The sequence below is a fragment of the Aythya ferina genome (genome assembly GCF_964211825.1).
Source record: "Aythya ferina genome assembly, chromosome: 25".
Classification (NCBI taxonomy): Eukaryota; Metazoa; Chordata; class Aves; order Anseriformes; family Anatidae; genus Aythya; species Aythya ferina.
Window position 1 is genome coordinate 588,343 of NC_140323.1, and position 18,134 is coordinate 606,476.

The window sequence follows — 18,134 nt, forward strand, 5'->3', positions numbered from 1 at the left end:
AGTCTGTGTAGCACCATAAATCTCACTTTTTCACTCTGCCTTTATATTGTTTCAGCTCTATAGGTGTTGGCTTCGCTTCCCAAAGATCTCACCTTAACACACACCTGCTGCTAGCTGCAGTGTTGGTTTTAAAAAGAGTAAGAGATGCTTAGAATTATCTCCTGATGCACTACAAATCTTTGGTCGGGTTGCCCCATGCCTGAATTGGATAAGCGTAGTGGTTTCGTGTGGTCCATTTCTGGAAATGAGCATGCAAAAGACAGCAAACAACTTCAGCAGCAGGGAGCCCACTGTGTTTATTTGTTCCTCAACTCTGAGCAAAACAGCTCCCTTTGGAGCAATAGCCTTCCATCTGTGCTTTTTGCTTCTCAGTCTATCCAGTGGAGACCTCAAGCAAGAGGCATTGCCTTGAGACGGAGAGGAATGTGTTCATAAAAGTTCATTTGCTGCTTGGGGATTTTTCTTACTGCGTAGATGAATGGAAGAGCCTGTTGTTTGGTTCAATTTTTCCTTTCAGCAGCTGTTACTGAGCTGGCTAGTTGTGTTTTAGAAGCAGAACCTGCTCACGGTTTTGTTGCTCAGATTGCTTTGTCTTTTACCCGCCCTTAATGGCACGCTGAGTCGTTACAGCGGGGTGCGTGGTCTTTCCTTTGCTCCTTCAAAAGATGATCCAGGGATGTTTCTCAAGTCACTTCGGGCAGTCAAAGTGAGGTTGTGAATCCAGTTCAGTCTTGCTGACCCTCCTCTGGGGGCAAAGAGGTTGCGTGTTGTTCGGCAGGGAAGCCAAGGAGGACTGGGGAGCAGCAGCGTGGTGGAAGCTGGAGGCACTTTAAAGCTGAGCCGTGGTTCCATGTGCTGTCACTGCAGTTGTTTTACAACAGTGTGGGCACAGTGCATTGTGCTCAGCTTCCTGAAAGGCAGACGATTTACTCGGGGTGTGAAGGTGGCTTTGTAAATGTATCGGTACCTGCCATCAGCTCTGCCTACTCTAGAAATTATTCTGTATTGGAGGGCTCGATCTGATTCAACTTCTGAGTCATGTGTTTGGATGGGATCCTAAGAGAGAATGCAGAGCTGTCTCTAAAGACAGACTTTCAGGAACTGAGATTTATTGGTAGGCCAGGTTCACGTGGCACTGCAGTTGCTGAGGTGACTGGGTAGAGGACATGTACAATCATTTCTGTATGCCCAGTTCTGAGAGAGCATGGAGCCAAGTACTGAGTCACGATAATTTCTCTATCCTTGGAAAATATTCCAGAATTCAGCCTTTGATAAATGAAAGGACATGGGATATGACTTTTCTCTTGTGTCAGAGCTAGGAACTTGAAATTTATTCATTCCTTCTGCTGTAAAATTTTAAATTGTCCCTTCACCAAAAATTTCATTTTCATTTGTAAAAGCCTCTTCTGTCGGTCATATTAGAAGGAATTCCTGCTGGAATCTATCACTGGGGGCTTGTGGAACAGCTTTTATCCGCAAACCAGTCTTGTTCTGTTGGCATCATCTCTCTTTTCAGGCAAAACGGCTGTCCATGAAATCGGGGAGCCTTTGCCTGGGCTCTTGACCCCAACAGGGACCCCACTGCCAGGCGTGGGGCAGGCGCTGGGCATGGCTGCCCATGCGGCGCTGTTAGCAGGATGAAATCAGTAACATTGGGATTTCTCTTCCTGCTTCTCTTGCTTTCTGCCAGTTCTACTTACAGTGACAGAGGAAGAGAAAGTACTTTGCATCTATTATTATAAATGCCTGCTTTATAGTCTAAGCATATGCAGTAGCTGCAAGTGTGTGTGTAAATTATTCAGGAAGTCTCTTTAATACTGGCTGCATTCACATTCTCTTTCATGTTTAAATACAACGTCTCTTTGTATCTGAGAACCTCTCCTGATCGCTGCATGGAGAGAGAGCATGCGTCCTACTTACGTAAAATTATGGCACGGTTCAAGCTAAAGTGGAAGAGGTATAAATGGGTTTTCATCTAAAATACATTATTTGCAAGTGGGATCTTTAGTGAAGCTGAAACTTTGGGGTGTCTTTATGTAACTGTGCAGTTCTTGGCACCCTTTCAAAATGACATCAGAAATGCTTCCTTTGGTGTCCATATGCGAATTGCTTTGTGATTGTGGATAAAAATGTCACTTTATGTGTTATGCCCCCTTTTTTTTTCTGTTTTCTTAACGCAAAACTAGACACGAATATCCTCTCAAACAAATGTGTTTTGGTTTTGTCTTAGGGAATATTTATCTAGCCCTACTTACTTACTAAATAAGAGCTATAATAAAAGTTGTCCATGAAGTACAAGATCTGGGTCTCCTTGAGCAGAAGGAGACACACCAAAAATTATCTAACAAAAACAGATAAAACGAGAAGTGCTTTTTCATATCAAATTTGATTTAAACAAATTGAACCGGAGTTGCTTTGGCAGCAATTATGTTCAGACTTGATTTGCATACAGTTCCTTGAGTCTTGTGATGTTTAAATGACTGATTCATCTGGAGGAAAGACTGATAGCATCCCTTCTGAAACTGTACCTGGTGATGAAAAGCTATCATTTTCGAGCCTTGGCATGTAATTCTCTTTGAATAGTAAGGAGGCTGAATTTAGTCTCTCTTTTCGGGTTTTATGACTCCTTTATTGGACTGTACAAGAAGGCGCATGCCAAAACTAAACAAAGAAGCAGCTGCAAAATAATCCACTTTGATTTCAGATTTGTGTTGAGAGACTTTTGTGTCTTTTGTTGTGCTTTTTTTGACATGTGAAATTTCCCTGAGTATTTTGCCAGTTTGAACGCTTCTAACTCCCAACCAGCGACCAGATCTGACTCTCAAAGACCCTTGGACGGTGACCAGCTAGTTAGTATGATACCTTGCATTTATTACAAACGTGATGGATAGCTATTATGAAATAGTTAAACAAACTTAATTTGGGGCATTTTATTGTCCAAATTCAAAAAATGTTCTTTTCTGGTAGCACGTGACTTATTTCTTAGGATTTTTTCTTCCTTCCCAGCTTGTGAGCTTTCCAGATACAGCTATAACAGTTCTGCCCTGAGACTTGGCAATGCAGCTAACATGGGAAGGAAAAAATTCTGTGTGCCTGATTAGTTCTACAGGTTAGGTAAGCTCATTTCTCCCTCAGCAAATCAAATGGGATGCTCTACAACTCTTGTGTATCATCTTTTGCAGGTTATGAAAACCTACCATATGTACAACGCTGACAGCATCAGTGCCCAGAGCAAGCTGAAAGAGGCAGAGAAGCAGGAAGAAAAGCAGATTGGGAAGTCGGTGAAGCAAGAGGACAAGCAGACGCCACGCTCCCCTGACTCAACTTCCAACGTCAAGTTTGAAGAAAAACACGTTCGACGAAGTTCTGTCAAGAAAATAGAGAAAATGAAGGAGAAGGTACTGCCATAGTCCTGCTGCTGCTTGTGTAGAGTGCTTGAGGAGGAGCCCTTTGTAGTAGCTCAGCACAGGAACTAACAAATTCCATCCTTTGTGACATTCAAACACAAGTCTCATTTTTTGTGCAAGTTTTAAATATTCAGGTTTAGGAAAGGCAAAAGCTAGCAGCAGGTTTGTGTAAGGATAATTGAATATCCATTTATATTCTCCTAGGTTTTGCAGTCGTGTCAGAACAATTAAAACAAGGGTGGAGTATGAAAGTAAGATCTGCCTTCTTGGAAGTCACAGTTAACGTGTTTTTTTCTTGTACAGAGTACAAGATTTTGGGCCAGGTCTTTTGTTTAATGTTTCATGCCAGCTTAATGCCTGACCTCCCAGTGGTACAGGGAGGCACGCAGTCCCAGGCTGGCTTCATAGGCAGAACTGGTTGCCTTGCAATTGGTCAGTCAGGTAGGTAGCTCAGTGCTACGGCACCTAAGGTTTGTAAGGCACCTTGCGACCTGATAAACCCACCTTGTTCCTTCCTTCTTCCCCAACCACAGAGTCTGTTTTCAGATAAGACTTTAAATGCAAAGGTGTCTTATACAGCAATGTTTAATTACTTCAAAATAATTGATCTAAATTCTAAGTCTTTGAGCCCTGGTGAAACTGCAGTCCAAGTGAACTAGAACTGTGTGAGCAGGGTGAGGTTTGTTCAGTGCACTCTGTTTGCTGTTTCTAAAAATGCTGTTCTTGCTGCTGCACCTCTTTTTAAAACATATTCTGGTTTTGGTTTCTCTTTTAGCGCCAAGCGAAATACACAGAAAACAGACTGAAGGCTATTAAGGCAAGAAATGAATATCTGCTTGCTCTGGAAGCCACCAATGCATCTGTATTCAAGTATTACATTCACGACCTGTCTGATCTCATTGATGTAAGTGCTGCTGCTCGGGTGCTCACAATGAATATCATTGCCATTAACCCTCACACCTGCCTTTCCTTCTCCAACATCTTATACACCAGCACAACTGGCAACAGCTCTGCAGCTGTGGAGTGATGGCAGCCTAGAGAGTAACAACAGCATGATGATCTGTCATTAATCTGCTAAGTGAGCTTTTCTTAGATGTCACACTCCGTCTGTTACACAGATAGAAGCTTGCCCAATAAATCTGGCATTGAAACACGTAGAAAGAAGAGTTGCTTAGTTAAAACGAAACAGTTTCAATATCACGATGTTGCTTGACATTTTCTATTTACTATTTTAAGCAAACCCTCAACTCAAAGGCACATTTTAAAAAAGGAGAATGTTAACTGTAATATCAGTATACCAGTTGGTAAAAGAAGTCAAGGACAGAAGTGTTTTATGAAGCTGATTTTAACTGGTTTTCAGAAAAAAATCCTTGCATTTCAAGGTTAATGTTTCTGGTAGCATAGTTTACAAGAGGGATGGATCTCCCTGCTTTTCAGACCTCCCGTTCTCTGATACCCCTGCCCACCAGCTCTACAGTAGCGTGATGCGTTTTTCTGTCATTGGGACTGCAGAGCACTTTGTCAGACCAGTTCTGAAAGGTGTCAGAAGAGTGTCAAAAATGATGGAAGTTCTGCTGCTAGCCCCTCTGCAGTTTGCCTGTCCCTCTCTGCAGAGGAACAAAGAAATAAACTGTCTATAGAAATTAGCCCCCTTCCCTTAGAATGCTCCATGCAGAAGCAGGGTGACGGAGCAGAAGGCAGAGGGAGCTTGTTCCCCAGCTGCCTACAAACTCTGTTTTGTAGCTGAATGAAAGACCCCAGTATTCCAGGGACCTCAATTCTACTCTTGGTGAAATGCAAAGGAAAAAAAAAAAAAAAGAAAAAAAAAGAATCTCCCCTCTTTGAAAACTCTTGAAAGCCTGCTAGGAATCCCAGCATTCCTCACAAACACATCACTATTCCACTTCAGTGTGCAGAGCTGGAGTACCAAATGCAGTGAACATGTTGTGTCTGGGTCACTGGCTGCTGCTTGATCTCATTCTGTTTGCCAAGGAAAGCCCACTGCAGTCACTGCTAAAAACACTCGGTTGTAAAGCCTGAAGGGAACTTTCTTTGTAGGTGGGCAGGTAGCTACCAGAAGTGTGTCTAGTCACAGGCAATAAAGATCACTTGGATCACTGTTACTCGGTCAGCCGTTACATTACCTAACATTATATATAGCACATTTATTCAGCTGATCATAAAATCACACAAAATACACCTAGGTGCTTATTAGGCATTTAGATATTTGTTTAAAACCTGTCCTTTGGAGGTCAGGGATTGCCTGTGTTTAAAAAAAATGCTGTTATTTCAAAATGTCGTGTTTGGTGGTACCAAAGAGATCTGTTTCCTTTATATCTGCTCCCTCTTTAGAAGAACTTTCTTGGTTAACATTGGATCAGCTTGAATATTGTCATCTTGTTTTGTTTTTTTTTTTTTTTTTGTGGTGGATTTTTTTCTGCATTTGTTCTTTTTTTACCAGTGATAACTTTATATTCTTCATACTAACTCATACAAGGTGGGGATTCATCTCCCTAACATCAGTGGAATTTGTCTTAATGTTTTTCTTGAAAATCCTATGCATAGTTCCTCCCCCAAATATTGCAAATGTGCTTGTTTCAATTGTCTGCTAACAGACCGTTCTTAGTGCAGTTCTGTGACTCATAGAGCAAAAAATCCATTTAGATTTCATAAACCCCAAACAATTTTAATACAGGCCTGAGATCTTTCAAGTAGTTCATTGACAAATAGAGGTTATCCAGCTTTGAAGGAAGTGTGAAGTGCTCTTCACTAAATGCTCTTGGCTGTCTGGGGCGGTGATGTAGGCAGGGTGCAGGACCAGAAGCCAAGCCTCTGCACTACATTGATTTCTTGTTGCTCCTCCACAGTGGCCATCATGACACTGAGTCTGTGTCCATTCAGTTTATCAGAATGTTGCAAATTCTCAAAATCTTTAAAAGAAAAGTGTTATCTGCTCTGTTTACAGAAGGCATGGAAAGATACTGAACTTACCTGGGAGCACAGGAGATGTAATTCAGTTATATCCTCGTTAAGACACAGTGAATATAGATTTACTAATGCCTTTGATCTGAAGGATTGAAAATTAACAATGATAACCATTGACGGTTATCTGAACCATCTGACTTAAATAAAAATGCAATTTTTAAGTCAGATCTTAAGTCTTTTCCTTGATCTAATCGTTTGATATTGCAGCTGGAAATATAATATAAAAGCAATCTTCAGAGTTATTTATAAATCCTGTTAGGCCAAATGCCTTTAAACTGGTCAGATGTGTTCAGCACGTTGTGTTCCAGTGTCTGTGGAAGGATAAGAGTGAGTTAAATCTTCATTGTGTGTTAAGAGCAATAAACTGACATAGCCCAGTAGTTTTGAATTCCCTGACTTTGGGGACAGAGGCAGTTCTTTGATGCTAATGCAATATTACAGTAATGGGGAAGCTTGTGTAAACGAGTATCTGATATTTATGGAAGGGTCACTAGGACAGATCTTTTTTTAAAAATGCATGGGTAAGTATGAGTCCTGGAGCTCACTTTGCTCTTCTAGGAATGAGTGTTTTATTGCTGTTTTCTCCATGACCTCATCCTTCCCTTTCCAAATGTAAATCTGGTGCCTGTTTGAAAACCTCTAACTGGCAAAGGGTTAATCAGCTGTCATGTTGGGAAGTGAATTTGAATGAGTTATCATTAAATTCTTATAAAAAATTGATTTCCTTGGAGAGCGATTCCATCAAACATTTATATAACCCAGAAAAGGGATGGCAAGACTGATAGGTTTATAAATGGGTATGCTGGACTTTTAAAAATGTTAAAGCGGGGGAGTGGGCTGAAAAATGTTTTCTGTCACTAGCTTCGATAAAATAAAGCTAAAATACTTTGGCATCTCACCATAGCCCTGCTGCTCGGTGAGGTGGGCTATGAAATATTGAGTCTCATTGGACTTCCCAGTCCCACCAGTGAGCTCCCCGTGCAGCAGAGCCGCGCTCCTTCCCGATGCGAGCGAGAGCAGGGAGGAAAGCTGGCCTCTCCGTGTGGGCATACAACAGCTTGGCTCACAGGGAGAAATGGGAGGCTGCTCCTCTTCAATCTGAGCTGATTCCAGTCGTGGCTGGCCTGTTGGCCCAACTCGGACTGGCTTTCTTTGGATCATTGCGGAGGGTGGCATTATCCTGCGCGTGCCAGAACCAGTGCCTTTGAAGGGCTGTTTATCCAAGGCTGCCTCCACACGTGCAAATTCTCAATCAACTCGCTTTTGTGTTTTTGGCTGCTGTTTGTTCTTTCTGATTGAATGCAGTGTCCTTTAATTCTCTGCCTCCAGTCTAACCAGCAAGCGCTGCTCTTTTTACAAGGCTCCACACCTGCCACAGCGCGTTGGCACAGGAACCAGGCATCTAGCAGTGCTTGGAGACAAATCTGGGGAGAGCTGGGGATGGTCTGCTAGTCAGGCACTCTCTTCTCTCTCCCTCCACCCATCCTTTCTCTCCTTTTTCTCTTCTTTTTTTTTTTCCCCCCGCGTTTACACACAATGACAGTGATGAGACCCAAATGATGGGTGAGGAGGAGATTTCATGTGAATTTTGCTTACAGAGCAGCATAGCAATCAAGCAGATGGTCTCTTTCTTTCTTTTTGGATATTCTCCTAGCATATGTAATCTTGTTTGTAATTCCAAGAAGGTGGGCTCCTTTCTCGCTCACTTTATTAGATGCCTGAAAAATTCAGGCTGTTTCTGATCAGCTAATGAAAAGCGCCTTTCTCCCCTATGGTACATTAATACTTGGCTGTGCAGCCGCGGTGGAGATGAAGCTGCCTGATTGTCTTGCAGTGACATCATCCTCATGTCGGTAGTAGCCAGGAAATTCTTGACTGTGACCACTTTCTGCTTGAAAGTTTTTGCTCTTCTGTTTCACCCCAGCAATGAAGTCACCCCAGCCGATCGCTGCTAGCTTTTTGGCTGGCTCTGTTCTTTATGTCTGGGACTCTACAGGTCGTGTTCTTGCTTCCTGAAGTACACTGAATTAAGCAGTTTTCTCTATCCTTACAGAAAACTGAGTGGAATGAGATGCAGATTAATCTTTGCAGATGATCCAAATCCTGTGGCTTGTTTCTTCCTGTAATACATATTGCATTGTTTTACTTAGAATAATTTTATTGAAGGATTTTGGACTGCTTTCAATGAGAATCAATGCCACTGAAAAAATTATTTGAATTTAAAGAAATACACTGTCATACCAGCAAACATGCCCACTTTTAAGGTGCTTTTTCTTTTTTCCAAACAGAACGAAAGGAGGTCTCTGGTACTCCATGAGAACTCCCCAAACTGTTATAATACTTTTAAGTTGTGCTCTTCTTGGAGGCAAATTGTAACATGATGTAGAAATTTGTATGGGATTATAGGCTCAGTTCTGCTTAGGGATGACTTCAGGGATCCCTTATCAAGATGCCTCTGCAAACAATGAGATGGGAGACTGCTGTGGTAGCTAGGAGAGAAAACAACCATGACTTATCCACTTACATAACTTCTAGCCTTCTGGAAACATTTTATCTTTCATTTCAGAATGCCTTCGCTTATTCATATGGAATTGTGTGTGTTTTTCCAGCAGTGTTGTGACCTGGGGTACCACGCTAGCCTCAACAGAGCTCTCAGGACATTCTTGTCTGCTGAGCTAAACCTGGAGCAGTCGAAGCACGAGGGGCTGGATGCCATCGAAAATGCTGTTGAGAACCTGGATGCCAACAGTGATAAGCAGCGCCTGATGGAGATGTACAACAATGTCTTCTGTCCGCCCATGAAGTTCGAGTTTCAGCCGCACATGGGTGATATGGTCAGTTTATGGTCATCTGGCTCTAGCTCTGTAAACACTTGCAGCTTCCCCTCTGCATTTTGTTCGTCTTTGATAGATGGACCTGCTAAAAGGCCACCTGTTGGGCTCTATTTCTGGGAGCTGGAAGGGTTCCTTAGAAAAGAGAGCTGATAGGAAGAGTAAGCAGTGGCTCATTATATAGATGTCTGAATGCAAGTGACCCTCACTTCTTGATTAGCAAAGCTACTGAAGACAGAAATGCTTAATTTGGCATAATACTAAATTTAGATAGGGAACAATGTTTTAGCCTCTTGTTGAAGCCACCATTAACTCCTGCAGTCTCAGACAGGCCCTGAAGTTAGAGATGTGAAGTGTGATCTGAAAGATACTCATGCCACACTTCAGAAAGTAGCTTTTGATGGTCTCATCTGTGCCAATGCATTGAGCTGTTTAGTTTTCCTAATACTGTTGTCACAAAGATGAAGGAAGACAGCTAGTTTGGGTTAAAACATTAAAGTAGTGTAGGTAAAGCTGGTCAAGGCAGACAGAGGATTTTAATTTTTCTCATAGAAAATCTCTCTTGTGGTAGGTTTCCCAAGATAGCAGTTAGATGGCTGGGAACCATTTAAATCACAGAAGTTGAAACCAGTTCACAAATCTGAATAGGGATGCACGTACAGTGTATTAATTTGGCTCAATTGCTTAGTTTTCTAGATTATTCTCACAAAGATTCAAGAAAAACTGCAAGGATTGTTTCTTGCAGCTACCCATTCTTTTGTTCTAAGAAATACAGTCACTGCTTAAGGTTCCTCTTTGTCCTGGCCTTCGTAAGTGAATCCCTCAGACAGCAAATGACATTTCTTGTTTTTTTCTGCACAGCGGTAGTATCCTGTAAGATACTAGGAAGAAAAAATTACCTGCAGATTGTCACTCAGTTAACTGCTCACATTCGCCGAGTCATTTATCTTATTTCACTTGTTTCTTCTCAAGGCCGAATTAATGTTTATAAATGCAGGCTGATAGACTTGTTGAAATGGTTCTGCTTATACCAGATTGAATATGTGATTGTGTATGTGCATGATAAAACTCCAGCAATGTCTATCTTTAAAAGTAGCCTTATACAATGAAATCAATGTTTTCCTTTAAAAAATTCTGGAAGGAAAGCTACCTCGTGCTGTGTAGGACAGCTAATTATTAACAGCACAGGGCAACCCACTGTTCTGGCATTTTCGATAAGTACCTAACCCATTCTTTTCTATTTAAATTCCTCTGAATTCATTAAATAGTGAGTTCTACCTGTTCCTGTAGGTACAGGTAGGTCAGCTAAACATGCTGAGCTTGCTGTGCCTCAGGATGCTTGGCTAATAGCAGCAAGTTCTTGATGAGATACAAGCACACTCGCTTCTCCTGGGGGTTTTAGAGTGTGATTTAGCCTAGTCGCTGTGATAAAGCACCCTCAGACTTCCAGAAGATATGACTACCTTGCCTCAGTGAAAGAAGTTGATTTTTTCTAGATCTTTTGAGATGTACACATTCTCTCTCTTTCATTCACTTCTAAAGACAGTCAAGAAGTGGGCTGGAATTTGGTCAAATACATTCCTTTTCACTGATGGAAATCCAGAGTTAGTAAAGATTTAAAATGAGGCATTTTAGATTATGTTTGTTTATAATAATAATGAAGTGATTAAACTGTTCTTGATTACTTTTTTTTTTTCCTAAAAATGATGCTTTTTTCTTTTCCAGGAGTCCCAGCTGTGTGCCCAACAGCCAGTGCAGAGCGAGTTAGTGCAGAGGTGCCAGCAGCTGCAGTCCAGGTTATCTACTCTAAAGATTGAAAATGAAGAGGTGAGCTAATCAACCCAAATCAACAAGCCTTTTACTGCTTCCACGGGGCAGTGAGGACTAATTAAGAAAGAATGTAGTTGCTGTGGTCCTCTTTTATGAAGGCTTATGGGAAAATTCAAGAATAAGGCAGCTGAGGCCAGTAGTATGTTAGGTTGTGATTTTGGATGAAAGCTGAATGCACGCAGAGGAGCCCCTAAAATACATGCACATTTCTCTTCTCCCCATCCTTAAATTGCCAGGACTGGCTTTGTTGCAAAAGTTGTATTTGGATAGTTACAAGAAAGAGGTGAATGTAATGTTTTGAAGTGAAGTTGGTGAATTTGCATAACCAAAGGTAAGATGATTTTTGTTTAATTGGTCATCTAGGGTGAGAAGAGCAGATCACTGGCGTTTGTTTATGAATATGTCAAAATGCCTCATCTGCACTTCTGTTCAAGAATTTTTAATCCTTGGGCAAAATTTGTGAACTCTTAACGTCTGGTAAATTGATCCTGGCCTTCAGAAAACAATTGCAGTGTGACAAAGCCTTTTTGTAATCTAACATTTCTCTTATACCCAGTAGATGTAATTAGAGAAGTAAGATGTTTACGTTGTTCCTCCAGCACTCTTTGCTTTGAGGTTAAATTTCCCTACTTCTTTCTCACCCCAGCCTGTGGGATTCCAGCTCTTTTCACACTGCTGGCACATTCAGTGTGCTGCCAAGCCTTTGTTCTTACAAACGGTGCTCTGTTAGTGAGCAGAACTAGTACTTCTTTTATGGCCCACAGGACATGAAACAAGTAATATTTGTTTATTAGTAAAACACTCTGGGGTACCATTAACTATTTTTTTGTCTTCCATTTGCAACATATCTTCTTTTTTTTCATACACTCTTACTCTTGCTGGACAGGTTAAGAAGACCATGGAAGCTACACTCCAGACAATCCAGGATATAGTCACAATAGAGGACTTTGATGTCTCAGACTGCTTTCAGTACAGCAACTCTATGGAATCTGTTAAATCCACAGTCTCAGAAACATTCATGAGCAAACCAAGCATTGCCAAGAGACGGGCCAACCAGCAAGAGACAGAGCAGTTCTATTTTACAGTAAGGAGTTAATTCGTGGTGTGAGCATGTGTAATGTTTTTAGAATGATACTCACAGGAGAGAGCAAAATAATGCTATCACCTTACAAAAATGCTTCTGTAATTGATTTTGGCCAAGCAGAGTTAGCGTATCAGGTTTTCAAAACAGGTGCTTTGAATTCTTTACAAATATATAGGGATACATTTGTCTGTTGCTGCAAACTTAGAAAGGATAAGTTGTGTAAAATTTGATTTCTCCTCCATCTAAAAAAGAATTATCTGAAAGAAAACTTAATAGCTTGTAAATATCAATTTCAAACATAACATAAACGAAAAGAATGTTTAGCTCTTTCTTTATTACCCTCTTAAAATTTCTGTAGTTCAAATAAGCTTTTAATTGAGCCAATGCATTTGTACAAAACACTAAGAGCTTTTTATATTGAATTTCATACCAGACCGTATGTTTGTTTTTCCTAACTTAGATTTATGTTAAACTGTTGAATTCTCTTCCATTTCAAAAATATTTCCAAAAGAAGCTGAAAATCATACGTCTTATCTTGGTTTGGGCATCTTTTGCTATAGTTATTGCCCTCTACATTTCCGTTTCTAAATTGGTGTTGCTTACTACCAATTCTGAAGTTTCTGTGCAAATTAAACCTGTCAGCTGGTGTATGTCAGGCCTTGATTAAAAAAAAATAAATCAAAAAGCCTCCCTAGAAGGTGAACCTGGTAATTGAGAATAGTAGGTGGAGAAACCAATTCAATTAAGAAGGGATTGACCAGCCTGCCCATGGTTATGAAACTAGAAAAATGATTTTTTAATTGAACTCTAAGTGATCCCTCCCTAGAGAGAGGGGCTATTATGTGATCAGGCAGGAGACAAGCCCAGGGCTGTATCTGGCCGTGGCTTTGGCATCTCCTCGTGTTAGCGCCCTGCTCCCCGAGGGCTGGGCGCTGGAGCCGCTGCGGGGCTGCAGGGTGCAGGAAAAGAGCCATCAGCAGGGCAAAGCTGTTCCCTGACTCCTCTGCTGTTGGGCAGACCTGCAAATACCCCTTTTATGGGTTTCAGGCCGTGGATCTGCAGGGAGCAGTTACTGCAGCATGTGTGAGAAGATGCTCAGAGGAGGAGTATAAACGAGAGCGGCAGAGCTGAGCAGCAACAGGGGCGAGGCTTTCTTTGTGCAGTGAGAAAAGCACAGTGCACGAGCAGTGCATGCACGCTGTGCGACCTGCTGGGGAATGTGAAGGGAAAGGAAAATCCTGGTTTGAAAGAAGGCTCCATGCTGTGATGTCGCCCCAGCTGGAAGTGCCCCGTGCTGTACTCCTGGTGGGGCAGGGCTCCTAGGTGGATGCAGTGGGCACCGAATTGAAGCGCAGACTGCAGCAGCTGCGTGTAGAGGCTCATCAATGCGCACTTGTGCTGAGACAGCTCTGTTGTCAGAGCTCTGGAGGAAGATTTGTATGCAGAATAGACGCCTGAACCTCCCTGTGCTGGTGGAAAGCAGGAAGGATGCCTGACTGCGTGCTGAGCTATCGCAGGTAGCCACAGCGGGGACGCAGCAGGGAGCTGGAAGCCAGGGGCACATCCTCAGTGCCTGGCTGCAGCCCTGCTGCCTCCCACGGCTGTGCCACGATGCTCTGCGGGGCCGCTGCCCTTGTCACTGGCTCCCCACCCTACCCAGGAGGCAAACAGGAGAATGAAAGATTTGATTCTCCTTACCTCCAAGGCCAGGGATGATTTTAGTTCTCAGCTGAGATGTTGTCTTTTTTTGTCCTCTAGAAAGATTAGAACCCGGTACAATGCTCATTCTGTGAAGCGCCTTAAAAATGAATGTAAATTTATCATTACCAACCCCTTAAGACGTGAGGAATTATTCCACAAAATTCCCCTGCTCGTCAGTCTGGCAGAAATGTCACCCTGCTTCTGTCCCCGTGCCACTGCTCCCACGTTCAGCTGCCGGCTCCGATTCCCCCGCACCCTGAGCCGAGTGCCTGGGCTGGGCCAAGGGAGCTGCGCAGCTTTCAGGGCTGGAGGCAGGCAGGGACATGGGACAGCAACAGAAACTGGTTTTCTGTATAGCCCCCAAAGCGTGACATCTCGATTCCTGCAAGGAAGATGAGGCCTAGTTTGCGTGTGGCTTTGTTGTGCCTTTTACCTGCCCACTGGGTCGTGCTGGAGAAATCCTGAAAGCAGTTTGGGCTTGGAAGGGGCGGCAGTTGCAGGCTTCTGAGGAGGTGGCGAGCACAAAGTGCTCACTATCTCCAGCTAGCAGCACATCTTCACCTCTTTCCTCTTTACGATGTGGAAATAATGTGACTTGAGGGTGCTTCTCCTGCCTTATCTGATCGTACTTCGTCGACTCCAGCAGTACAGTCAGAAATGAAATCCTGAGGAGTTCTTCAGTGCTTTGATTTTTTTTTTTTTTTTTATTAAGCCATGAACTGAATGCTAGTGGATCTCTGTAATTCATTTGACAAAAAGCCTGCAGCCTTATTTTGAAATTACTTATTTTTTTCATCAGTGTACTGCTAGCTGGCAGGGTACAGAATGTTAGGCATGAGGAAGTATAAAGAACAGAGGAAATATGTGTTCCTAATTGAAAGGAACCCTCCCTTTTTCCCTTGAAAACCAATCCCTGCTGCTCCTCCGTAGGCAGGCGATGTTCTCAGTGCGACCGCCGCAAATGCGTCAGAGCCCCAGCGGTCGGAGGAGCGCCCGCACGTGCCAGAGGTCACCGAGCCCGGGCAGGGAATCCAAACCTGCCCTCTCCACCCCAAACCGTGGCCCCCAGGCAGCAGCGGGCAGTCTCAGGTTTTATATCTGCTTCAAAAGGAAGCTCAGCTCTTCTCCAAATCAGGTTGCTTTGCAGATCTTTAAGCATCTGCTGGAGCTATTTTGAGAAGAGCCTCCCAGTGCTTCCATCTCTTCGCCGGAGCTTGGCTTTGAGACAGGGTGCTCGGCACCTTCCACAGTCAGATTTATCCTCAAATCCCCGCTTCAAATTCTCAGGTTCTTTTTGCAGCTTACTCTCGTCACGTTTTCTTAAGTCAAAATTGACATAAAAATTTAACCAGTTAAGGAAAAACACAGAGGGCTTGGCAAACAGGTTCTACAGAGAAATTCTAAAAAGTGATAGTTTTTTTCCATAGTGATCACGCTTCCTGTGTTCTTCTAGAACAACAAAAAAAAAGTTGAAGTTTTAGAGTAGGAAGCAGGAAGTGCTGAGACTCCCCCAAGGGACTTAATTCTTGTGAAATTTGTGTTCCAATTCTATCAACCAAAGGGACATAAACCACAGACTTCAGCGGTTAATTAAAGCTCCAGCTCAGTCATTTTCGACTTTCTTGTCGGTATTCACGACTGCTGGGGAGCCCACGATGGAAACTAGACCTGCCCCTGGAAGCTTCCCCCCATCAATATTTCTCAGTATCTGTTCACATTGCTCCTCGATTCTTCCTATCCTACATGTAGGCTGCCATTCTTACAGCCTGCACAGGACAAGCATGGTCCAGGGCACTCTCACAGCTAAAATGCCATTTTTTACCTTAAAGATTTGCAGTCCAGTTTGGCAATACCAGGCCAGAACTGGGAGGAAGTGAATGGAATTGGGAAAGCGTAAGGCAGGAACAGAATCTTGCGTTATTAAATGAAAATCCTTTCTCTGTGTTTGTTTTCCTAGCTCGATTTTTAAAAATATCTCATGTTTCTAAAGAATGGTCTGTGGTATTTGCAGAATTCTGTGCTATTCATGTGTTTTTGAGTGTAAACACATCCTAATTATAATGTGGCCAGCTACTGTGCAACAGAGTATTTCATGTGCTGCAGCACAGTGAAGATAAATAATGCTGTTCTGAGCTGCAAAAGAGATGAAAGAGCTGTAAAAATAGCATTTGCAGAGCTGTGAAGAATCAGAAACAAGTGGGAAAAATGACTGTATGATTGTATAATATTTCACCGAGAGAACAAATCTGAACGTAAATAATATCTTTATTTGTTGTGTCCCATTTCCCCCACCCAGCCCTGTGTATCATCCAGAGTGGAGGCAGACGCAGTATTTGACAAGTAAAGTGGGGTGAGAGAGGTTAAGTGAGAGAATAAGCACAGTAGCAGCCTTTTAGTTTGTTAAAACAGATTGCTCATTCAGCTGGCTGTGACGCGGGAGGGAAGTGCATTTCCACTGCGCCCTGTCTGAAGAGGAGATGCTTGACAGCTTCTCAGATGCCTGAGAGATGCCAAACATGCAGCTGATTGCACAGTGCAACAATAGGGAGTACGCTGCGGATATGTATGGACCGAGCTTCGCATTTGCCAGGCGTTTAAAGCAGGGGGGTTAGTGCCTCCTTTGTGCTGTGTAAATTCTGATGCAATTCGGTATTTGCAGTTACGTTCAGCATCCAGTAACCTAAAGATGCTATCAAAGAAATCCACTGTCTTCTCCTGATCTTGTTTGTTTCCACTTTCACAGAAAATGAAAGAGTATCTGGAGGGCAGGAACCTGATAACGAAGCTCCAGGCCAAGCACGACCTTCTTCAGAAGACCCTGGGAGAAAGTGAGTCTGGGAGCTGCTTGCCCCTGCTCGCCAGGCTGGTGTGCTTGCTGCAGTAGTCAGCTGAGCACAGCTGCCTTGGATTACTGGTGCAAAGTGGGCACGTTCATGTTTTATGAATTTATTTCTTTTCCAATCTGCATGATGGAGAAGCCAAATGACCTACATGGCTGCTTGATGAATGGCAAACAGAAAATGCTTAATGAGTCACTAATGCACATTGCTGGTTTGTTAACATGAAGTGGATGCCCCCTCGTTCATCCTGCCCCCTCCCCTTCGCCTGATAGTCTGTATTGGGGTAAACCTTGTGATTTACGGGTTACTGAGTAGTTTAGAAGCATTGCCTCATTAGGCTGATCAGAAGTTCAATTTGCATGGCAGATGAGCTGCTTCTCACCTCCGTGGTTCAGTCCAGACCAAGGTAACGTGTGTGAGCGTGGGCTTTTGTAGGGAATAACAAACGTATCTTACATGCTCTGAAATTTGTTGCCTATCTGCAGGGCAGGAGGCAAGGGGCAGCAGCCAGACCTGAATATGCATTTGCTATTAGTGTCAGAACAAAGGAAGATTTCTTTCCCTTCATGGTATGGGCAAATCCTGTTGGCCAAACACGCTTAAACTATGCATCCAAGTTTCCATAGAAACCTGTCTGCCTCGTGTTTGTAGAGGAGGTTTAACAGCCTAAATGTCAGGTCAAAAAACGGCTCAACTCATTCCTGGGTTTATAGGGCAGAGCAAGGGCTCGTGTTTTGTTGTGTAACTTAACTGGACTCCCCACAGTTTATGGTGTGTAAATCTTCTGAATGAAAACTTAAACAGCGTGTGGTCTTTTAAGCGCTTTCCTTTCAGTTAAAAAATGTACTATAAAAATAAAATAGTTATTGCTGCAGTAATTAAGAGCTTCAGGTTTATCAGACCAGAACCACTACAAGGTAAGGGAGAACGTTGTCACCGCGTCCTGCGTTGGTTCAGGTTCCTCGTCTCCATCTGCCCTGTAAAGAGGGTGGATGAAGCCAGAGATCTGTGTCCTTAGGGTATTTTTCTTCTGCCTCTGAGTATCTCCCAGTGACACCCGTGCTGCCCCTGTGACTAATCACATTCCTGGATCATAGCTGACCTCTGCATACCGAGCCCTATTTCCTCGTAACCTGCCTGCCCCTTGAACTGAGCTCAAGCTGTGGCGGGGGGGAAAGAGGAGGAAATTAAAAGCGATTCCTCTATTAGTCTGTAGGTTTAAAGGCTGCTTCTGTTTTTGTGGGGTTGCTTTGCAGTACCAGGGCTTTCTTAGCCACCCTGTGAAGGGACCCAGTGTATGTCAGGCTGAGCTCCAGCAGCTTCTGAAAAATTCACTCCTGTCATCTGGGAGATCAAAAGGAGCTGAGCGAGCGAGGTACATTCCGTCTCCAAAATCACGCGAGCAGGTTAATGGTATGAACTGGGACCATGCCTAGGCTTATTCATAAAATGTCAC

General features: G+C 43.1%; 1 protein-coding gene across 5 annotated transcripts in view; it reads left to right on the plus strand.

The window, feature by feature from the left end:
* Positions 1-18,134, plus strand: part of SRGAP2 (SLIT-ROBO Rho GTPase activating protein 2) — a 102,043-nt gene that overhangs the window by 56,062 nt on the left and 27,847 nt on the right. For 4 of the 5 annotated variants that reach the window (XM_084497557.1, XM_084497560.1, XM_084497559.1 and 1 more), the window contains exons 6-11: positions 3,183-3,398; positions 4,183-4,311; positions 9,002-9,226; positions 10,949-11,050; positions 11,940-12,137; positions 16,582-16,666. In XM_084497557.1, the coding sequence (XP_084353683.1) occupies positions 3,183-3,398; positions 4,183-4,311; positions 9,002-9,226; positions 10,949-11,050; positions 11,940-12,137; positions 16,582-16,666 (955 nt within the window). The remainder of the gene's footprint in view (positions 1-3,182; positions 3,399-4,182; positions 4,312-9,001; positions 9,227-10,948; positions 11,051-11,939; positions 12,138-16,581; positions 16,667-18,134) is intronic. The other variant, XM_084497558.1, reaches the window with a different exon arrangement.